Source organism: Choristoneura fumiferana, chromosome 3 (assembly GCF_025370935.1).
Source record: "Choristoneura fumiferana chromosome 3, NRCan_CFum_1, whole genome shotgun sequence".
NCBI classification, from domain to species: Eukaryota; Metazoa; Arthropoda; class Insecta; order Lepidoptera; family Tortricidae; genus Choristoneura; species Choristoneura fumiferana.
Window position 1 is genome coordinate 18,464,603 of NC_133474.1, and position 24,793 is coordinate 18,489,395.

At 38.8% G+C, this 24,793-nt stretch overlaps 1 protein-coding gene across 8 annotated transcripts; it reads left to right on the forward strand.

The window, feature by feature from the left end:
• Positions 1–24,546, forward strand: LOC141426859 (uncharacterized). Of its 8 annotated transcripts, XM_074086075.1 has the most exons (19): positions 80–138; positions 3,119–3,141; positions 3,929–4,043; positions 4,502–4,605; positions 5,030–5,188; positions 5,912–5,986; positions 6,369–6,488; positions 8,246–8,371; positions 9,017–9,119; positions 10,073–10,327; positions 13,777–13,931; positions 14,346–14,432; positions 15,486–15,548; positions 16,016–16,156; positions 16,746–16,866; positions 18,110–18,320; positions 18,906–19,055; positions 19,702–19,846; positions 20,348–24,546. In XM_074086075.1, the coding sequence occupies exons 3-19, from the start codon at positions 3,998–4,000 to the stop codon at positions 20,516–20,518; spliced, it is 2,232 nt and encodes a 743-aa protein (XP_073942176.1). In that variant the 5' UTR covers positions 80–138; positions 3,119–3,141; positions 3,929–3,997; the 3' UTR covers positions 20,519–24,546. The 8 variants fall into 8 exon arrangements, with proteins under 8 accessions (XP_073942173.1, XP_073942174.1, XP_073942178.1 ...); XM_074086072.1 differs by lacking the exon at positions 3,119–3,141 and having other exon boundaries at positions 1–138; XM_074086073.1 differs by lacking the exon at positions 3,119–3,141 and having other exon boundaries at positions 1–138; positions 8,249–8,371.
• Positions 24,547–24,793: the final 247 nt, after the last annotated feature.

The window sequence follows — 24,793 nt, forward strand, 5'->3', positions numbered from 1 at the left end:
TTTGGCGGCCGGTCGTGAGAATGGTGCGTTCCGTTCGTGAACAAAGAAAAATATTACTTTGCAAGTGTCAAATGGATAATGTCGTCTGAGTCACCTAAAGTGCAGCTGGAATACATTAACGAGGACAAAGTAGGCAAGGTAAATTGTTTGAAGTGAAAGTACGTAGTGTTATTGTGTAACAAAACGGACGCCAGCGGGCAGCGGTCTCGTGTCGGCGCAGGGGGAGGGCGGGGCGAGTGCGGCCCCTGGCGTGTGGGGCCCGCCAGGCCACACGCAGGAGGTTGTGACCGCTTTGCAAGCAACTCCCTTGCCGAAATAGCATCAGCGTCCTCCTTCGGTTTCGCTGCCCACCCATTTTCAAATTCAACACTTATAATAACACAACCTAGTTACATGATACCGTACAAACACCTGTCAACAGAATAACACTTGATAGAGTTCGGTCTGAGAATGAAGGTCGCCAATGTCGCCATTTTAAAACAAAAGCTTCTAAAATATTTGTGAGTAAAGTTACTGTTTCTTCTCTTACCTGTAACTTTCGAGCCATTTCTGAGCAACCCTTACATTGAGCATGATAAATTGTAGAATCCGACACGTCTGAGATAACCTATTTAAGAACTGCATAAAATCAGTCACGCGATTTGAGGTGGGTGGATCAAAGGGCGGCGGCGGCCTTGCGTGCGACGACTCCCGGCACTCGTTAGGAAAAGGCGTGTCGACTTGCAACTACGACGATACACCGAATAGCCGGAACTTTTAAACTTCCTACAAGTATCCAGTAAAACTTTGCTCACGCTCACCAAAGCCGAATCACGTTGGCGATGTGAAAGTTTTATTTTAAAGCAATTGAAAAAATACGTAAAAGTAGTCACGCCACTTGTTTGTGCAAGTGTTTACTAAAAACCGGAAGTGTGGTAGTTAAGTGCAAATTTAAAGGAATGATCGAATGAATTGTCTATGTTTATGCTACTTCTTGGTGTTTGCGATTCAAGTCTTTTCATATATTTTTTTATCTGTATTTTTCTATCAAATGTCAAAATGCGGCAAGTAGTTCAAAGTATTTAAAATTTAAAATCGCCACTCGCCAATATTTGTCATTAATTTCATCAGAGTGATTATACGGTTCCATCAAGAATGGTATCGGCACCAATTTTACCATACACGGTATGTCGTTTTACAGTGAAGCAGTCAGTATTCTGCGTATTCTACTGGCATTGGCTTTTTTTTTGTTTGATAACCGTTGAGAGTACGGGCTCAGGCTTACTTGCTACGTGAGTATTTGCTTCGTCCGATAAATAAAGGGCTCTGACATTTCCCCCTTTCGTTCGCGCCTTTTGCAACCCATTGTGCTCGATCGTCTATCTATGTAGAGATTTATATCGTAGCACCTCCCCTGCTGTGATTAATATAACAGCACACCACAAACAAGTTCGTTAGCGAAAATTGTTAATTAATTGATAATGCAATACGGCAATTAACTAGAAATTCATTAAGGGACAGTCAGTTTGTCTGATTATGATTATAAAAGCTATAAACACACTACTAGCGATGTCACTAATTACATTATTTAATGATTTTTCATGCTCCTAAAATTTCAATGCTATCTGAATAATATGTCAAAATTGTACTAAGCAAAAAATTTGTGTCCAAAGTTTCAATTTCAACAATGATTACAATCACAATAGAGGCCACACTCTTGAGAAAATTACAATTCCAGTCATTGTAATACTTGATATATTTTAAACAATGGATATAAATCTAATTACAATTCTATACCCACATTAATGTACCTATTGACTGGCTTTTTATATTAACTAGTCGACTTTTAACTTTGTAATGTTTCTTTTCTGATTTGCATCGTTTAACTAATTGCATATATTTATACACAAGTGTTATGTTGATTTGTAGTGAACTTACATATCATACTGTTTATAATATTTTTTTTATATTTTGTAAACTTAATTACATCTAAAAAACTACCTACTTACTAAGTTTGTTTTTAACCCAATCAAGCTATCAATATTTCTTGTTGATAATTTTCTTTCTCCTTTATCATTCCATATAATGAATATACAAATTTACATATCAACTCAGCTTTGTTGGCAATTTTATAGAGGAGATGCAATGTAAGCGTTCATACAATGGTTCCTGGATAGTTTTACATTGAAAGTATAGTCTATAATTATTATTAAAACAGCATACAAACCATCACTACTTTGAAAAAATTCTCAAATTAATGTGTGAAAAAAAATACCTTTAAAATAAAATTCCATTAAAAAATGATTGATGCTTTTTTAAAGGTTGTAGTTTCACTCATGTACTATTTATGTCAAATTATGTCCAGTGTATCGCAGATTGGTTCAAAATATGTTGTGCACAATTTGACCAATACCCCATATATGTATTTTATTTTTATATTATATAGTCTAGTTAACAATATTTTTACTGATCTACGCTTGTATCCACGAGAACTTTTTTGACATTATTTTACCTGCGGGGGCAATGAATTAAAAAAATTAAATAATACTCTGTACAAACACAAACCAGCCTGACGGAAAGAAGACTCAGTTTGTTCCCACTTTGCATATCGATGTACATTTTCATGGCTCAAGTAAGCATAGCTTTAATTACATTCTATTGATTTTGTGGCACCTACACAGATTTTTAATGAATCATTCTTATGATCAGGCTTTGCATGTCTTAATTTATAATGAGGTTAAGTCCCCACACTGTATATTATATTGGGCCTTCATAAGTTTCATAACTAGCTTTTGCCTGCCAATAATTTATTATTATTATCGCTATACCATTGGAACATTGCAATTTTTCGAGATAAAAACTATCTTATATCCTTCCCAGGGTTCAAACTATCTCCATCTCAAATTTCATTTCAATCAGTTCTGTAGTTTAAGCATGGAGAGGTGATAGACGTACATACAGAGTTAATTATGTAAAAAACCCGCAATTACTTAAGTAAAAACCCAATTTTATTATCAACTAATTTATTTGGTCATTGCTTGATAATTTATTTATTTATTTCCTATTTTAAAGTTTTAACACTTCTAATGATAAGCTTACTAATGTTTCATATTTACTAATCTTTTACTATTCATTGTAGCTTACCATCCAGGATATACTTTGGTGGGTTCTTTTTTCTTTTGCATCATAGCTTTAAGACTTTTTCAATGCTAATACTGTTTGATGCTCTCTTTCCTCTGTTGCTTCCTAACATCACAAAAAACCAGACTTTTTGCCATCAACAATGTATCTTATTTATAGATGACACTTATCATCATTATGAGGAAACAACACACATAGAAAGATAATCAATAGTGTATAGAACTTCCCTAACCGCACTGGGAAATGTGGGAATAGCTCAAGCCCTCAATAGTCTAGACTGGAAGTCCTAAATTTGAATTCTGGTACAGTCAGAAATTTGTATAATGGATATGAATGTTTGTAGTTGGGTCATGGATGTTATATATATTTAAATAATCTTTTTCCATTGTCTAGCAGCCATAGTATTTGCTTTGCTTAGTTCAGTGATTTTCAATCTGTGATTCGCGACCCCGGCGGATGCCCCTTAAAGGGGTTGCAGTATCTTTAAAATACTCTCACCATTATTATGTATGATTATTCAATGTTATTAATATCAACATAAGACAATACAAATAACTGTAAGTGGAGGTAAGCAGGGGGTCTATTTTCAAACCAAGCGGGGCCGCGCCCTGAGAAAGTCTGAAAAACACTGGCTTAGCTTAAGGCATGGTCAATTATTGGGAGTTGTACCAAAGTATTCATTAATTTATTCAAAACTTTGCTGGCTTCTGAAAGAGTATTAAAGAATAACATTAAAATATTTTTTGATGTTTCTATGGTTCTAGAATTAAAATGTATTCTGCAGACTTTAACTTGATGTTTGGTATAGGAGGGCAGCGGAACACAGTCGCCTCTAGCGCTGCTGGCAGCGACGTGCAGCCGCCTTGGCGCCGCCACCATGGGGCCCGACCAGCAGGCAGACAAGGAGCCTCAACAGCACTTCAGTAAGACCCAATACCTTTACCACATTTTGCAGGTGCCCAGAAAGCTGTGGTAATCTGATCGAGTGGCGACCATAAACCAAAGGATAAGCGTTGGCAGCCTTGGCAGGCCTCGCACTAGATGGAGGGACGACATCGTGAGAATTACGGGCAACCGGTGAATGCAAGTGTAAGTGGGGATTGTTTTTCATTGTGGCGTTCTAAGGGGGAGGCCTTAGTTGAGCAGTGGACGTCTTTCAGCAGATGATGATAATCACAAGGCTAGATCTAGTACCTGCCCCAGGCGCTAGATAACATGTTGTGAATACGTAGCTTTATTAAGCAAGGGTGTCCAAATTCTTTTCCGGTTCGAAAACTTTGTAGATTTGTAGCTGAGTGGTTTGACTTATGACCTCGCATTATAGCTGGGGGGATCTCATTAATCAATCAATAGTTAAACAAGCCTTATTTTTTAATTCCAGGTCCCCAACAACAAACACAACAACAGCAACAACAACAACAACAAGCCCAGCAACAAGCCGCGCAACAGCAAGCGCAACAACAGGCGCAACAAGCGCAACAACAGGTTATTTTTTTTTATATTGTTACCCCCTCACTATGACTGAATATCAAATTTAATTGAACAAAATAAACAAAGATGCCATCATAAATATCTGTTACATATAATAAAAGGTCTTAATAACAGAGAGTGGTCAGACAGGGCATGTTACTGGCGATGGGCACGTAATAAAAAAAAATACTAAAATACCTAGTTAAAACCCTTTATCACAACATTGCAATGACAGCAATATTTGGTCATTAAACAGTTGGTTGTTATAACCAGTGTCATTTTGGTATATAAGATTGTGTTGGGCCTTTTTCCTTGGTCTTTACATCCAATATGTTATACATAACCTGGTGTCACTATAAACGGTTTTGATTATGTAGTGTCCTCAAAGAAAAATATAGAATGACTTAATCATTCTCAAACGCATATATTTTAATTGCAGGCGCAACAACAAGCGCAGCAGCAGCAATTGATACAGCAACAGGTGCAGAGCGAGGCGGCCACGCTCGCCGCGATACAGCAACAGTACTTGCAACAGCAGCCGCAACTCAGGGTCATCAGTTCAGCCGTTGTCCAGCAGCTGAGAGCGCAGGGACTTTCCGTGAGTCTAATTATTATTTACAATCTTTGTCATCAGCCAGAAGACGTCTACTGCTGATAAAACGCCACAATGAACGACAGCTCGCCACTTGCATCCACCGTTACTGGACCACCAATGCCACCATGCGACCTTGTCATAATTTAGTAAATAATTTTATTTGCCTATAACAATGTTATAATAATAATCCCAGCCTATATACGTCCCACTGCTGGGCACAGGCCTCCTCTCAGATTGAGAGGGCTTGGGCCGTAGGTCCCACGCGAGCCCAGTGCGGATTGGGAACTTCACACACACTATTGAATCGCTTCGCCGGTTTGTGCAGGTTTCCGTACCGTAAAGCTCGTGGTAAATTTCAAATGTAATTTCGCACATGAATTCCGAAAAACTCAAGAGGTGCGAGCCGGGGTTTGAACCCACGATCCTCTGCTTGAGAGGCCATAGGTCAAACCACTCGGCCACCACGGCTTCTGTAATGGAGTAATGGATGACGTAAAATTTAATTGCGACACGGTTCTGTGGTGGCCTAGGAATCAAATTGATTGACTGTACAGTCAAGTTCATAAACTTGTGAGTAAAAATTTTATCAAAAATATCTGAACACGACTCTATTGTTAACGGCCTAGAAGCGTGTTCAGATATTTTTGATAAAATTTTTGCTCACAAGTTTATGAACTCGACTGTACATTAAAACTATAATTTAAACTTGACGTCTTTCATTTACAGGGAAATGAGCTATCAGCAGCCATCGCCAATGCGGCGAACGCTGTGCCAAATGGAATACAAGTACAGCAGCCTCAGGTAATAAAAATAATTTTCCTTAGATAGCAAACGCAAAGGTCTTGTCAATAAAATGTTTGGCCTTGCAAATATGTGTTAATAACGTAAAGTAATCTTTAACGAGCCTTTTACTAAATATGGTTTCAATGGAAAGCTAAAGCAGCATTGCAGATTAAACTTCAGATTCTTTTTAATGACAAAAATATTCTCGTGCTTCGGCCGGAATTTGAACCTGCACCTCATGTACCTATACAGGCCAAGGTGTCCTAACAACTGGATCACCAGCGAACCCGACGAACCATCCACAAATTTGACTGTTGGTGCACAAGGAGTGGCGTTTGGTGCTGTCTATCGAAATAAAAAATAAAAACTTCAGATTCCTTTCTATTTGTGTTATTTACAGGTAATATCAATGCAGCAACTCCAGTCTCTGCTCGGCGGCGGCGTGGTCTCCAACGGAGAGGGCGCCACCTACCAAAACAGTCCGCAACAGCTACTGCAAATACACCCACAGCTTTTACAGGTAAGTGCTCGTACTTGATATAGCCTGTAGGAGTAATGAACATAATCACAAACTTTCGCATTTATAAAATCGTACACGTATGATTTCGTGCCAGTCACTGTGGAATACGGCTGGACTCTGGGGCGATGAGGCCTTTGAGCTTTTTAACGAGCTGGGGCGACGATGGAGGGAGAAGGGCAACGACCCCCGCTCAGGGTTCTGGTTAGTTCAACAGAGGCTATTGAGGCTAGGTATTTCACGAAGCTACAAGTTACAATTTACAAGCGGTAGTCTCTTTTCAATGCGTACTGATAAACAAAGACTACCGCTTGTAAATTGTAACTGGCAGCTTCGTGAAATAGGGCACAGATCTTCATTGCTATTCAGCAGGGCAATGCTGGTGTAATGGGATGGGGACCTTTGGGTAGGGCAGGACTCTGGACGGGGGTCGTTGAAATTTACTATGTTGGTTGTTTGTATATTTTATAAGGTTTGACGAGGCTTGTTGCGGATGTATCAATGGGATATTTCTATATTTTTTTATTAATTTGACGAAGCATGTGGCTGAATATTTTCATGTTTTTAATTATTATTCCTTTTTTATATACACTGTTATTTTTTATTTAAAAACTTAGGTAGAAGTATATGGTGGAAGGATTATTATGGAAACACTACACCTACCTAGTCTATAAGAGACCCCCATACTACCGTCTCGAGCGTCGTCGTCGTGCCAGCGTCACCGGTCTTATGTAGCGCTGGCGTCGCGTTTGTGAACACGTACAGTCAACGTCATAAATAAGTCAAAATTCAAATCATTTACTCAGTAAATAGGCCACTTTTACAGGTCATTTTTTAAACTACCAGCGCTTTCGGAAAGACCATCATTGCCAAGAAGAATGCGCCGCAAGAAACTTGGCCGAAAGTCATTTTTTCAAAATAAAATAATTACAAATAAAATACTTAATAACTACAGTATACAATGAAAGAAAAAAAAAGCAAATATATAATAATACAGGGATGAATGGGGTCCCTTAGTTACAAAACTAAACACTAACTATATCTACGTTCAGTGGAAGTGTAGAATGCTTCCACCGTCATAAATTAAAAAATAAATAATAATAATAATTTAATTCTGAAATATACATTTCAGGTCAAGTAACCATTAAGCTTTTGGATTCCGAAGGCAAGCTCACGTCTGCCGCCCCCAAAGTTAGCTCACACGCACTCATGTCATGCTCTGAAAGCAGAGCGGTACCGAGTACATGGCAATTGCTTCCCTCTATCTATGGGATCGTCTTGGGAACTTCGACGTCGCGAGCCTGTGACTAGAAATTAAACTAAAAATATACAAGTTTAAAATCCATAAGTTTAACAATATACAGCCTTAAATATAGCAAGGGGATGTATAAAGTCCTTGAGTTAATAATAAAATTACTATATGTAGCAAGGGGATGTAGAAAGTCCCTGAGTTAATAGTAAAATTCCTAATCTAAATAATTCAGAGATGTAAGTGATCACTTTGTACCTACTTAGTCGCTTTCAGTCGTAACATGATTTCGTATGGCTTTTCAAATATGACGGTAAAGTGATAAGGTACAAAAGTGATCACTTATTCATGACGTTGACTGTACAATGCACAACGCCAGCGCTGCGTAAGCCTGGCGTTGGATAGCCGGCCAGCGCTGCTGTCGCGTCGCCGCGGCGTCGACGCTGGCACGACGAAGACGCTCTCGAAAGACTAGTGTGGGGGGTCTCTAAGTCTGATGTTGATATTGTAGCAGCAAGCGGGCGGCGTGTACGGCGGCTGCCTGGTGGGCGGCGTGGGCGCCCCGCCCGTGCCCCAGATGCAGGCCGTCACTGTCGACGGACAGGAGGCGCTCTTCATACCCGCGCAGCACTCGCAGGTACGAAACACTTTAATATAGACTAAACGGGTCGCTCCAGCTTCCTCAAAAAATGTGTTTTGCAGAGATAATGCTCCAGAATGAAATGGGACCACAAAAACCTCGGAATTTTTCATTTTCAAATAATAGAAGAGGGCAGGGCCCGATTAATCATTAGAGCTTCGGCTTGACCATGCACTAAAGAAATTGAAAATGTTTCATAAAGGAAAATGCTTTCAGTTAATTTGATTGAACTTGAAAAGAGCTGATGATCTTCAAATGTCTGAAAAGAGACCCCCAGGAATTTGCTTTGCCTAGGAGCCCGACATGTTTAATCCGGCTCTGGAACAGGGTATATATTTTTAATATAATAAAATAACGTATTTCCTACTTGTGTACCCCAATCGACGTATGTATAGCCTAGAGAAAAACAAAATAATAAGAATAACGGCCAAATGCCTTCTATAAAGCACAAATTGTTCATTGAATAGAGAATTTTAAGAATGATGGAATAATTATATTCAAAATGTCAAAGCTGGTGAGCCCCGTCTAGATCTTAAGTACTACATCTGGTAAAAAAGTTAGGATACTGGAGAAAGTAGAGGAAGACTGATTACTGCAAGCAATTGCACAAATATTCATAAGTATTTTCTTAACCGGTTTCAGAATTTTTCCAGCATGGGCCAAGTCAGTCTAGTCAACGGACAGTTAGTGAGGACGCCTGTCTTGCCTGCCGGCTTCCTACAAAATGTCATGCATTTACCAACAGGTGAGCTAAGGAACAACCGTTTATCTTGTACATATTTGATTATGATTGGGCTCCATTGGGTTGTCATCAGCTTAGAATAATCATTACCTTGATCTTTGCTTCGGGATTGCTGTCGTATTTCATTTCATTGGCTTCGCTTCGATTGGTCAACTTTACTGCCAAGTCGATCCTTTTACGAGGGGTGCGTGGTAATACCCGATATCTAAGTCGATTTATTTTGTAAGAATTTTTTATTTAGATGTTTTACATAGTGATCATTTTCAACAATCAATTATATCGACTTATCGGGTTTAACCATGCACTCCTCGTTATATAAGTGTAAATAATTCACGTAGTAATCATCGCTTTGTGGTTTTTGTTTATTCACTAATTGTTTTTTTCTAAATTGTGTTTCTAAAGCTCGCCGTCCATTAGTTCAGATATGAATGCGATTCAAATTAGGCCATTGTCTTTGCGGATTACCCAAAAAATCGTCATCCGCCATTAGTACCATACCATTATTAGCACAGCTTTACTTATCTTTTATTTTTTCAATTATTATACAAGATTAATTTAAGTAAAAATCGCTATAAAGGTTTTGCATCGGAATTTTAGATTTAACTTGCAGTTCATTTGAATTCTATATACTTATAAAAAACTTTATTTTTTGGAGTAATCAGTCCGAATTCGTTTTTTTTTCTTGTTATATTTAGGCCTTTAGGATAAATACGCTTGACATTCGATCCACACCTAATTCGCCATTGATGTATCTCTCATTCATATCGCGTCTTTGAGGTAATCTTCTATTGAACTACGAGCCTTAGAAATCACGAAAAGTAGTGTTAATATTAAGGCAACCTTTCACGCATCCACAACTCGATGACCCTCGCACATTTCATACCAGCATGTCACAGCATGCCCTGCTTATATAACTACCATTACTAATCAGTGTTTCGCCCGCCCCCCGCTAACAGAGCAACAGGCAACGGTGACGATACCTGGCACTAACATATCGATACCGCTAAGCGCGTTGACCGGGAACCAAATGATATCGATACCCGGCTCGAACATAATCCAGGGGGGAATATCGATACCGACCAGTCAGGCTATATCGATACCGACGAGCCAGACCATCTCGATACCGTGTAGCTCGGGCGTTCTGCCGGGCCTTGGGATCGGGGGGGACAAAACAAAGGAGCCTAAACAGGAGGGCAGCCCGCCGGCGCAAGGTTTGTTGCAACGACACTTTCTTCAGCTAGAACAGTAGCCAAGTCTCCGCAAATGCAAAATTATCTAAATGCTCTTTATGTAAAAAAATCACAAGGCCCTTCTTGTATGTCGCAGTGTACAGAGTTATGGAACTCACTGGAGATTTGCGGGCAAGTTGAAAGCGAGGCGAACACAAGACTTTCGCTGCGAGCGCAATATAGCGCCGAGGATACCATGGTTAGTGTACAAGAGGGTACTGTACAGTATGCCGTCCTCGACGGTATTCGCAGCTTATACTCTGCGCGCTCACATCGAAAGCGTTCCGTGCTCGCTTCGCTTTCAACTTGCTTACAAATCGCCAGTGTGATTAGGCAAGTCATTTTTCTTATTTGGAACGTCAATTAGTATAAGTTAATACGTGTACTGCGCAAGGAGGGGCTTTCCTAAAGTTTTCTAATTACTATTTTTTAACACTCATTTGAAAGAGTTATTATATTATGCTTTAAATCTGTAGTAACAGCTCGACTGCTGACGGATCTGTATCCACCAGAAAATAATCTCATTACACACTTGCAAAGACTTGGCTAGAGAGCTGTTATAGCTTTCTTTTGATGGGAAGAACTTTTATTTCTAAATTAATATGGTTGAATAAAGACAGGTTTTAAAAAGTGAGTAGAATCTGTCTAATCTTCGACAAAATAATACCGAAAAAAACCGCAACCAATATCACATGTTGCTAAAATACCGTATTTGAGTTTATTTTTTATTTTATTTTATAAATCAAAGCTTGGCAAAGCTTTGCAATAATTTGCACTGAAAATCTATTTTTAAGCTGCCTCCAAATATACTACAATAATACAGGTTTAAAATTCAAGACTAGACAGAGAAAAAATACTATTGTGGGACGTCACACACGCCAGTAGCGCCATACATACTGCATCGAGACAAGCGTGCCAGAAAAAGACAGATAAATAGGTTTTGTCAAAAGTCACAGTCAATTAAATTTTCAACAGATTTTTTTCCTCGCTTGACATTGTCTGTTTATATATATTTGCATAATAATTATAATATAGGATATGGCAAATTCAAGAGTTGTCAAGTACCGTATTACCTGAACGTTCCGAGTATATTGCAGTAACGGTGGTCACATCTCAAGTAGACTTACTGAGTGGAGTAGACGGATTCTGCAATGTGGTCGAAATGTTGAGGTAATTTTACTAATGTACCGTCGTGACAAATAACCGGGGTTGATATTAATTACGAGTGAAAATCGTGAAACTTAAAACATTAAAATAATTACATCTGCTGAGTCAAGCTACAGTTTGATCTTAGATTTGTTTGCGGTAACATTTATACCTTGGCAAGTTCGTATGTGAAACTCGTTAGAGTCTCTGCTGCCTTTATCAAGTTTTTTTTGATAAGTGCGGCAAATGCTGACTACGATAAGGTTCTACGAAGTGTCATATACGAAGTTGTCAACTGGTATAAATAAACATATAATTCTTTTTTCATACCACTTTTTTTTACTTGTCATAAAAGTTCGTCCCACTTAACTAGTTAGTTCTTTATCTCCAGAGCTTCCTAATTATTTAGCAGTCGTTTTCTTCGCTTGGTGTAATAATTTCTCTACCATCATCTGCTACGTCATTGTTATGATTGTCGACATTCACGCTTCACCAGTCACCACGCTAGCCCTAGAATGTGTAGGTAGTGCCACGAGAGTTGAAGTGAATGATTACCTACACACGCAGCTACATGAAAAACTGATTGCATAAAAGGAGAATGAATTAAACTCTGGTGGCACTACCTATATTGAATAAGGTTTTTTAGGGTTCTGTAAATAGTGCGCAGTAGACAAGTTATTTATTTCGGCCGATTAATAATTGAATTAAAATAAAAGCATAATTTACTTAATCCTAGTTTTGAACTACCATTAATATCATTAGACTTGAAGGATGACGTTCAGCGAGCGTCTGTACAGTCGCCAGCACCAATATCTGACACAATAAAGCGTGCATAAATATCTGACACGACTCATTCTAGGGCCGGTAGGACGTGTCAGATATTTTTGCACGCTCCGCTGTGGCAGATATTAATGCAAGTGACTGTACTCAAAGAGCTGGAGCACGCAGACGCTTTGTCGGATGTCTGTTCAAACATAGTTAAAGGGTGCAATTGTACCAAGTGTCTGGCAACGGACATCATGATTTCTAATATTATTCTCGTTTTTTTAACTGATCCCACTGTTGGGCAAAGGCCTACCCTCTTGACCTCCTCACCTACTGGTCTGGCGCAAGGTCAGGTCAATCAATTGCATACGCGTCCAAATCGTCCTGCCATCTCCTTTTACAAAAATTATGCTTTTTATTATTTCGAAGTCCAATTTTATTAACCTATACTACCCGCTTATTGCCAAAGCAACCACTACCCAAAAATCGTAGTCGGGGATTTCTCAAATACCTATGTTGGAGCATACACAAAGAAACCTTTCAGCCTTTATAATATAACATGGGCATGGCTCTCGCGGGTTCTAGGACCATCACTAACAGTAGCAGTAGTGACGTTTCTTTATCAGCTAAGATTTGTTTTGCATTGCAAGCCAAGGGTGAGAAGAAACATTCACCTGATCCATTCAGTTATTTTATCTTAGAATTTTGTAAACGCTAAATTTTTTATAATTTTGTTTCAATTGTGTGACGCCTACGCGCGCCAAGGTTGCGAGTTTGTTAAATATCTAGTTAATTCTAGTTATTGTAATCAAAAGTTTGATCATGATAGATACATTGTTACTCTTTAGAATGGTGGTTGCACTTATAATCTTGAACAGCGATTCCCAAACTTTTTTGGCGCCCTGATGTAGTCAAAAAGTTGATGGGAGGTTGCAGTCTGCAACGTTACGGTACAGTAGGTACACTATAAGTAATTACTTTAATTATAGTCGGGATTTTTGCGCGGAGCCCTGGAGCTCCGCGTAACATACTTTGAGAATGGCTGGTCTTGAAGTTTAAAGAAAAAATAAAAGTTTACAAAAAAATATAAAGATAGTGACATATAGTTTGTACACTAACACCGATCAAACGAGAACGGTCTCCGATCGCAGACACTTAGGATGATGGCACCTGTCATGGACACGTTAAGCACATTAACCCAATGATGGACAGTAACGATTCATTGCGTTATCGTTATCGTTAACTTTACTAGTTATGGTCATCAGTTATCTGAACATGTGTTATTAAAAAAGTAGTGTTCGTTTCTTAAAATTTAAAAAAAACATTATTCGTTCCTGTCCATGACTGGTGCTTAATATGGCGTTGGCGTGCATTGAGTAGACAGCAGGATTGGCAGTGCCAGTTCTAATGGCGCACTGCTGCGGCGCAATCTACCAACTGACTAACCTTATGCACGCCAACGTATGACACCCGCGGAGGAATCCGACCATAGTGGTTACTTGAACTAAGTATGTCCCCAGGCGGCGGTGTGGCGGTGCGCGGCGGCGTCGGCGGCATGGGAATGGTACCGGTACAAGTACCAGTTAGCGTCGCGAACGGGCACACTGTGTACCAAACCGTGCATCTGCCGGTGCACGCGCCGCAACACTTGCAGATCATACCGCAGCTGCAACAGGTAATTGATAAAGATACTAGGTAGTTAACCCTTGCAGTCACTTGCGTGCGGCCAAAACGTAACGAAAAAGTTAGCCAGTTTTTCATAAAAATATTTTTAATTCATGCTGTTTTTATTACTGTACTAGTCCTAGAGCTCTGTCTTGAAATTACTGGTTCATGGTGTCAAACACCTTGTTAAATGAAATCGAAAGATCTGAAATTTCATATACATTTTGACGTAAGTGTATATGGAACCAATGGATGAGGCTCTATTTCCAATTTCATCGCGGTCTAATAGTAAAGTTATGGTCATAATCGGCTTGTGCTGTATACTTTTTCAACATGCAAAAAGAAGCAGGTAAAATGAAATCTCGGTCGAATAGAATTTTTGAGGTAGGTAGTTTTAATTACAAATTATTTGTTTTTTGTTTAGATGCAAGCTCAACCCCAAATGGCGAACGTGCTTACGCCTTCTGGACAAATACAGCAGATACAGATAGCGTCCTTAGCAAATGTACAGGTAAATCCAACTTTTATAATAAATTATAAACAATAAGATTGTGCTAAGAATGCTCATTTAAATTCTGGTCATCTCTAACACGTAACAGGTTCACGTCCGATGAAGCGCATGTGCTTCATGGCAATGACGTATCTTAATGTTGAATGTCATTATTACTATGGGGACGTGTCGAAAGAAGGCTGGCACATTGCTTGGGGACTGTGAACCTGTTAAAATCATAAGTTCTTAACTCACCTTTTGCAGTGCAGTAGTCGGGTTAAAATTAGGCGACCGTTAACGTTGGCTGCCATGGGCATCACCGGTGGGATCATGTAATCTTCTCTGTGTGGGCTCTCTCTCGTCTCTCTTTGTCAATTTTTAGATACTCAATCAATATAGACATTTCAATTTACATAAATGCCGACAAAGTTGAATTTTTGTGGAGACCTTGGGTACACCGTCAGGAATATAGTATCAAAAGTCCCCATTGATCTCATGTCTGCTAAAAATGTTATTTGGGGTCAAAGGTCAAAATTTCAGGTTTTTTTTTCGAAAACAGTAAGTTTTTTTTATCAAGAAGTAGCCTAGGCAAACAGTATAGATCTTTAAATTATCTACAAAACTCTAAAGCGGACAGGGCTATTTGAACATTTAAACGCAGTATTTTTTATAGAAAGCTAGTTTAGTTTAACGACCGGGACATTTAAAGAATAAACCGGGCAAGTGCGAGTCGGACTCGTGCACCGAGTGTTCCGTACACATTTATAGGTATGTAAATAAACGGGAATCGTGTCTTGAAGATATTTCTCGCTTTTTACGAGTGATTTAATACATCCAGTGTATGCAGAACAGTATTTTTACGACTAAACTGTCCGGATTATAGAGTATTATTTTAGGGTACCTGAGTGATAGAGTTATGCTGTGAGCATCATCGGTGGGACTAAATTTGTATGGGCCGTGGGAGCAACACTAGGTTAAGTATGATGGGCAGCCAACGTGTTAAACCGAATATTTCTGAGTTTGTTTTGTTTGTAATGTGCTGTAAATATTTATGCTGGGTTTGGTTTGGTGCAGCAAAACGGGGCGACGCAGGCGACTGCTAGCGCGGCGCAGAATCCTACTACGATCACGTTACAGGTAATAATGCGCCTGGTGTTCATATAGAGGTACAGTCAGCAACAAAAATATACATACGTTTAAAGTGCCAAAAATATGTATACAGGACCTTATTGTCTGAACATTAAGGTCGTGTATACATATTTTTCGCACTTTGGCTGTATTCATGTTTTAGAGAAGTATAAATTTTATCGTTTACGAAATATAAACAAGGAGCACTTTTAGAATTGACGCGATTGGCAATATCTAAGTTTCAAAAAGAAACTTTGTATTTAAAAAATCAAGAGTCTGTATAGTCTGCTTAGAAAACACTAAAGTAACCTTAACAAGTGTTTTTATGTCCATTATGGCGCCCTCTCCCTGCTAACTGTTGTAACTAACACGCGATACCGTTGTTAGATACGAAAGCTAGCAGAAAGATGGACTGTATATATGAAACTAAACGAAAATCTTACGTTCTGCTGCTTGGATTCTGGTAATGTATAAAGGCGGTGCAATCTCCCATGCAATCTGACACAACGGCCATACAGCAGCAGCCGTCACAAACTATCATAACGAGTACGCCGAACGGTCAGCAGGTGACTGTTATACCTGCTACCAATAATGTCAGACAGGCTAACGTTGTACAGGTAAAGTAACATCTATGAAAAGTTAGGTAGGTAGGCTAAGAGTTGCTCAGCGAGTTATGGGGAAGGCTACGCTCAGGGTTTCTCTCCGGGATCCAATCAGAAATGAGGAGATACGTAGAAGAACGAGGGTTCCTGACATTGCCAAGCGAATTAGCTCGTTGAAGTGGCAATGGGCAGGCCATAGCACGGAGAACAGATGGCCGTTGGCGCCGCAAAGTTGTCGAATAGAGACCGCAGCTGAGCAAGCGCAGCGTAGTCCGTCCACCAAGGAGATAAACTGACCTCGTTGAGGCCGCGGGTTCACGGTGGATGCAGGCCGCTTCCAACCGAAGGAACTGGAGGTCTATGGGGGAGGCATATGTCCAACAGTGGACGTCCTACGGCTAGTACCATTCCGGGATTTGTCACGTCCATCATTCATTGGCGGATCCAGAATTGACGTTTCCCACTGAGAGTAGGTTTTTTTCAAATTCACTGTTTAATCGTATTTTAAAGTTTGCATTAAAATAAGTCACAGAATGGCTGCCTGCCTGGGCTCCATAGCCTTTTCGATCTTTGGATAAGTATGATAGTTATTTTCCTTTAACAGATGCCAACATTAGGAGTTGGCGGGATTGGAGGAGCAGTGCAGCTAGTCCCAGCGTTGGGCTTACCCGGGGTCCAAATCGCGCAGTTACCACAAGCTCAACCGCAGCCGCAACCGGTTATAGGTAAGTTAAAAAATGAAGGCCGTTTAATGGTACACAGGAAATCGCTAAAATCGCAAACTAATTGCTAGTGCTGGTTTTTGGGATTCCATAGTCCTGCAAGGAACTATTATAGCTTCGCCATGTCAGTCCGTCCGTTCGTGGCTAAGCTTAGAGACTGCTAGTGCTGTAATTTTGCATTAGTTATCCTGGCCATCAAAGTAGTAAATTAAGATTAAGATTTAAAAAAACCTTCACTTTGGACACGTTGGAAAAGTCTTAACGAAAATTATAGGTTTGGTAAAACTTTTTCAATTTAGGGATCCAAAATATTAAGTTATAGTGATAATTTATTTTATGGAATTTCAAATCGAAGAAATTTTTGAATGGAATTTTATTGTTTGTAATATGTAATGTAATTCCCAATCGATATTTTTAATCAAAATTCCGAAATTTAATTCTTATTGTATTTGACGCGTTCTACAGGCAACGTGATAAGATGTTAGTTTTTTTTTGTGATAAAATTACAGTGTATCATCAGTTTAGCCAACATAACAAATTTCATTCAATCATCGCTCCTTTTTAATTCATATGGCAACCCTGTTGCTTAGAACTGTCAATGTCAAATGTACTGTTATGCATGTGTCATGTCAGTTCTGGTTGCTGAAAGAAAATAATCGTCATTTGTTCTGTTTTGGGGTAGTTTTTGGCGAGTAATTAAATTTAAAGAAGTTTATTAATGTTGAGAAAATACAAAAATTTATGAATTATCCCAGCAAAAGTAGAGTGTTCAAAAACATCTTCGCTTAACGGTTGTGCTAGCAAAATGAGTCTACAGAGTTTGCATATAATGAAGTGGCAAGGCTCTGATGATGAAGATGAGAAAACGAAGTTGGAACTTGATGTTGAAGTCAAGGCTGAGCCTTATTCCGATGTTGAGCTCAACTCTTGTGATGACGAAGATGATGGTAACTATCAGTGCAAGTGCTACTAGGCACATTAATCATCGTTTGTAGTTACTTTTGATTCATACCATATTTGTATTAAATACTGTTCTATTTTAATTTATATAACAAATATGGGACATGCCCGGTGGTTTGTAAAACAGGAACAAAATAATTGCAATTTTCTTAGCAATATGTGTGACAAAAAGGAGGAGGGGGTGCTAAAAGTGGTCAAAATTAATGTGTCATTCTTTATGGGTGGCCCCCAAGTACAAGTTTTTAATCCATTATATTAATAAAATATTTTTTTTACTTATTTGTAGGCCAACAAATCCAGCAAGACCCGAACGAGCCAGGCAAGTGGCAGATCGTCACTGTCAGCAACAACAGTTCGAACAACAGTAACCATAGCAACAGCGGCAACACTTCTGGCACGGAGTGTGAGAATGGAAAGCAACGGGCCACGAGTCCCAGTGGGAAGAGGATGATGAAACGAGTTGCTTGCACCTGCCCTAATTGTGATCAGGGGGAGAAGTAAGTTGTAAGCTTTTATATTGCGTTAGCTATCTCCACTTTCAGGGAAAGAAGTAAAGTACATAAGTCAAAAAAACATTTATTTTTTTATTTTTGTTAACTTTCAAATGAAATTAATTTCGCCAGGACACTAGTTTCCTAACTATTAGTATATTAATTATGCCCAGTAAAATAGTGTCAAAGTTCTTGAATCTTGCTTGTAATTTTAAAGTCCTTAATAAATTGTTCTTAATTCACATTATACTGGCAACAGAAGGTTAAAAGAGTCTATCTGAAGTTTGTGAATTTTACTTCCAATGTGACCTTTAACAATGACTGACTTTTTTTTTCGATTTGGCCAAAAAGTTAATTGACAGGTTAGTTTCTATGAATGAACTAAGCCAAAATCAATGAGTGTGTTTAAAAGTTTGAAATAGTAAAAGCCACAATACAATTATTTAATAAATACGATACAGAAACTTGTAAAAATAAACCTATTATAAAATATACTACTACATGTATACAGAAAATATATAACAAATCAAGAAGTGAATCTATCTGTAGGGTGTCTAGATTGAGATGATGAATATTATAATTATTTTGCAGTAGACTTGCAGTGGATCGCAAGAAGCAGCATGTCTGCCACATAGCAGGCTGCAACAAGGTCTACGGCAAGACTTCCCATCTCCGGGCTCACTTGAGGTGGCACACCGGGGAGAGGCCGTTCCTTTGTAACTGGCTGTTCTGCGGGAAGAGGTAACGGTTTCTAACACATAACCGGCTTTATTCGTAACACTTAAGCTTGTTTTAAGTCAGAGATGGCGACACTTTATTATTAGTGAATGTGTCACTTTTGATGAAAAAAATAATAATCTATGTCATAAAACATTCTTGCCTTAATCTTTGTATGCATGAAAAAAACCAACAATGAAATACACCCATTCATTCATTAGTGATATGGCCAAATTAATTTGTCGAGTGCCACAACTGGCAGACGAGTCATTCGCTCGCCATCCTTTTTGTTTTAATGGTTTTCACTCTTGCCATTTTAGCAATACTTATTTTGCCAAAGTCGATGCTGACCCATAAGACATAAGACATGAGGAGACTGTTTATCAAATTTTGATTTTGGGGGAAGAACAGATCATAGGAGAGTTAAAACAAATAACATAATAATATGTAACGGTCGGCACACAGACAACAATGACTATTTACAATTTTTTTTTCGTATTCCTTATGTTAAAATAACATTTGTTTTGTCTTTGTCCATCTCATTGACATATGCTTTTGCCATACAGTTTATAGGGGGCGTGGCCGGGCCCCCGTCAAGTTGAGAACTACCGTACCGTTATTTTCTCTACTAAGTATGAGGGCCACAATGACAATGATGGCATGTTTGCAGGTTCACGCGATCAGACGAGTTGCAGCGGCACAGACGGACGCATACAGGAGAGAAGCGGTTCGAATGCCCCGAGTGCAGCAAGCGGTTCATGCGCTCTGACCATCTCGCCAAACACGTGCGAATACACACAAAGAATCGGATCACGGTACGTGACACGTGACGTGTTAGGACTAAAGAGTTTTCAAGTTGTTCTGTTGTTACTTGTTAGATAGGCCTTTGCTTGCATCCAGAGACTAGGTTTCGGTACAGGGCAGAGTGTAACATGTATCTGAGGCTTTCGATGAGGCTGACATAGTCACATTTGGTGTACCTTGTTTCAAATATGAGATTAAAAAAAGTTCTCTGTTCACCTTCTACTTTCTACCACTGATGGTGGTCGTTTTACTGAACCGGCGGGACGGCCCGCCCGCTACAGGGACTAAATTCTCCGATATTAAAAAAATACAATGCGAAATTGTGATGATGGTAATATTAAAAAATCCTGATAAATGAAAATGAAATGTTTATTCCCGGAATATGAACTAAAGCATATTTCTTTGCCTCTGTTTACTATGAAACACCTATCTTACACCATATGCACTGTGTCCCACCCACTACAACTTTTCCGGCCTAACTAACCAAATCATTTCATTACATTTAATTCCAGGAAGTAGCAACATCCACGCAATCCATGTACTCTGACTCCGGCGACGACAGCTGTGACGAAAAGATGATGTTGACCATCGAGACCATTCACCCAGACGGCGAAGGTGATGAGAAGCAGCTGGTGATGATACGGCCCGGGGGCAAACTCGACGCCGACAGGGGAGATAGCTAGGACGAGGACAGCGACGAGTAACGTCGCTGGCTTGTAGAGTAGTTGGTGTAAGTTTTAGCGTAAACGGACGGATTGGTCAGTTTTAATAAATTCATTTTTTTTAAACATAGGCGGGGGGTCATTTAAGTGTTCGGTAAGCGCTAAAGACATGCCAGGAGGGAGGGGACGAAGGTGGGAAGGTGGGCCCGTAATATCTTTATTCTGGATTTTGAATTACAGATTAGTAATAAATAGTTCCCTACAGTTTATTAATTGTTCAGAGACCTTTGATAGAACGCCTACTATTGTACTCCTGCGCCACACTCTGCTCCATGCATTGCTCTGCGCTCTGTTCATCGCGAATTGTACGTGCGCCATATCGACGGGTGTTTGACTTAACGACGAATAATGAAATGTTTCGAAATTTGAATAACCATTTTATGCAGGTCATGACTATAGACAGAAAAAAAGAAAGAGAGCATTGGGCAAGATGTGTAGCGTGACACGTATAACATGGCCAAACTATGTTTCTTTTCGAAATTCTATTCCTCTCTGGCCACGATTGCGCGAGACGCGCGGTGCGGCAAGCAATTTTCTAGTGCATTGCGTATTTTGCCAGTTAACCGCTGCGCGGTGAGAGTTCTATTTACGCAATGAACAGAAAATTCGTTGCCGTGCTGTGGATCGCGCAAAGGCCAGTCTTACATTGTTTGCGTGTAAGAGAAATAGTGGCAGTATGCTTGTGTCATCCATCTATTTGGGTCGATTTTACTTTTTCTTGTATCTTTTTGCCATGGTTATGGCCTCTGGATTACTCTTTAAAACCACAATTTTTTATGCGTTTTTTACGGTTAAAATTCGTAAAACGTACTTTTTTTCCGTAGTTATAAGCTCATTATTTCTGGACTATCTCCTATGCACTTTAGTAGTATAACATTATAGCAATTTAAAAAAAGTGTCACTGTTGTCTCTCGAACCACGGGACAAAATAGCAAACAAGAAAAAGTTGATTTACCTATTGACAATAGTAGGTATCTTTTCCAAAGCCCTAGGCCCAGAGTTGGAAGGAATTTGGAGCTCTGTAAATTATCACAAGTGTAAACTTGTAAACAAATAAATTGTTAAAAATGTCTGGGAACTCATGTTGATTTTGTGAATGATATTGATATTGCAATTTAACTATATGCTCCTAACGCCCAGAGTCCTTTATCAAGGACTTATTGTCATTTGAACATCAAACTCAATGACACAATAAATGACATAAAGTTTGATGTTCTTATATCAAAAAAATTACTTGGGCGTTAGGAGGATATGATTGTGATCGATTATGTTTATTAAAGTAATGTAAGGATGGATCTGTATTAATATAGTAAACGAAGAAGTCGCTAAAAATGTACCCCCAATATTTCAAATCGTTGTGAATTTATTTATAGTTGAAAAAGTTCGAGTTTTCTCTGTACGACAAAAAATGGTTTGGGTCAGCTGCTAAATCATAATTAATGATATAGAATTTGAGGGAGGGATGGGAGGCTTCTTTGAGGAATTTTGTCAGCAGTATATGTGAACAATATGATTTTAATGGTGTTATCATTGTAAATAAATGTAGAGGCACAATTTTTTTTTGTAAGTCAGCCCTATGGTGCATTTAAAAGACGTGACACAGGAAGATATGCTATCGTTTGAATAATGAACACTGTGTTTTAATGATAAAGTAGCTGCGTATGACATTTATGTCTTAACATCATGAGAGCCCAGTAGTGTCGTCTAAAGGCGTGGCCACGTGCAGTCGCTCGTCGCTCGATTGCAGCGATAAATCTGATCACGCGACCCCATTTTGAAGGTGATTTTGAATTTCCCGCGACTCAAAAAAGTAGCGTCAAGTCGCCACGTCGAGCAGCAGCGACAAGATGGCTTCTTGCAGTAATGATCTTGGCCTTGGAAGCTGATTTCTTAATCTCATTTAGTAGCAGTCGTGGCAGTGGTACAAATAAAAGAAATTGGAGTGAATATAAAAAATAAATAACAGTGTTTTTGCCGAAATTGAAGAGGTTTCTTTTTTTCCAGCGATAAAGCACAACATTTTCAGCTTTATCGCTATTTGTCACGTGACCAGATTTGACACTGGAAACGAGCATCGAGCGGTTTTATGTGGCCGCGGCCTAATGTCTTTCGCTTGCTGGGATGGCGAAACATAATGAAACGAGGGAAGCTAACCAGCAGGGCTACTACGAAACTCGAAGTTCGTGTCGTGCGGTCCCTCTGACACTTATACTATTTAATACGAGAGCGAGAGGGACGGTACGATACGAACTTCGAGTTTCGTAGTAGCCCTGCTGGTACAAATAAATTTCCCGCGCGTTGAATCTTGCTGTACGTATTCTCTTTGATTCATTCATCTCAGGGTGTGTTGTTGAAAAACTCTAATCGGATTTATATTGGAAGCGTCGAAGGAAGTAGGAGCTCGATCTAACGAGCCGCAGTGATGGACGAATTTGTTGATTTTTACTACCTATCCCTGGATAGACTCAATAAAAGATAAATAATATACCGAGGAAAAAAAGGGTAGAATTAATTTATTTTTCAAATGTTAGTGTACGGCGACGGTATGCGTAAACGTCTTAGTTTGGGAATAATCTTAGTTAAAAAAATATAACTTCTTCCGGATCCGCCTCTACAATAATAATATAGTTTTAAATTTAAATTGTCAACAATTGCGGCTAATTACTTGAACATAAGGTTTTGTGTAAAGTGATCCTGTTAAACCGTGTATCCACCAGGGCCCTGTATCTCAAAGCTTACAAGCCTAATAATATACTCAGCGGCACAAAATTTGGCCCACTCTACATACATAATTTTAATTTACTTATACGTATTACCAGTACATTAGTGTTTTGTCTCGTTAATTAAATGAGACAATGAAACAAAACACTAATATTTATGCTTCGAGAAACTGGGCTCAGACCCTATAGGTACTTCGAAGTGCAATATTTCAACTTCGTATTTTGCCGTCCCGCTGACTTTTATATTATTTAATACTAGAGTGAGAGGGACGGTACGATACGAAATTCGATTTTCGAATTTTATATTAGCCCCTCCTGCCTGAGGCAACCGCGGGTCGAGACAGTTAGTCTAGTGGACACACGGCTTTAGGTAATTACTAGCATTTATCGTTTTAATTTGTCTTTTTGATTTTGTATTATGCCCTTATTTTGTCATTTGTGATATGATAGGAGTTATTTATCGTTGCAATAATATACAATATGATTATTTATTAATGATTTTTGTATTTTTTTTTAATTACTAATATCATAGTATTATGTCTCTAGCGTTATAACTTCTCATTTCATCTCACTACAAACAGAGCGTAAAAGGGCGTTTTCAGAAATAGTTGTTGAATTTTTTTTTTGATTTGGATGAAATTTCGTTTTCCTACTCAGAGTCAGGAGCACTTTCGATTGTAATAGGAAGAAAAAAAGTGTCCCAAGATTTTTTATTCCATTACCCACGTTACCGTTTTCATACACGTGTCTATGGCGTTAGGGTAATGGATAACACAAATTTATATGAAAAACCTGGGACACTTTTTTCTCCTATTACAATCGAAAGTACTGATTTTGAGTAAGAAAACGAAATTTCATCCAAATCTGAAAAAATGTCACTTCAACAACTGACAACATTTCTGAAAACGCCCAAAAGCTTTCGAGTTTTGTATATAGTTGGTTGTATAAGGTGTAAGTATTGTACATAAGTTTAGTTGCTTTTGTAATGTTACGGAAACTTATTAGTGCTCTTTAATATGTTGCTGTTATAAATGTCGTTAAACATGTTATTAATTTAAACCCCAAGTATAAATATTAACTGGAAATACCGTTCTAATGTATAATTTGAAGTATAGTAAAAATACTAACGTCACATCGAAGCGCTATGGGGTCCAAAAAATCATAAGTATTGTAAATATCGTGTATATTTGTTATATAGTGTCTATAGTATTGTATAAGCTTGTAAATAATTTTATCGTTAAACAGTTAAAATAAAATATTTTTGCATTACCGATGCTTTTTCTGCCTTCGAGAAGTTCTTCAAAAACCTGGGTATACAGTCAGGCTCCAAAGTAGCTAAACATTTGGTAATTTATCGCATTAACAACGGTACTAGTACAAGCTGACGTGTTTTAAGTGAGAAGGCACAATGTGCAGCTTTTTTCGAGCTTGACTGTACGTTAACTTGTTTTGCAGTCTCGAAATTCTTGCTGTCAACGAGGAAGAAAAACGAAGCGTAACGCGGTCTTTTTTCAAC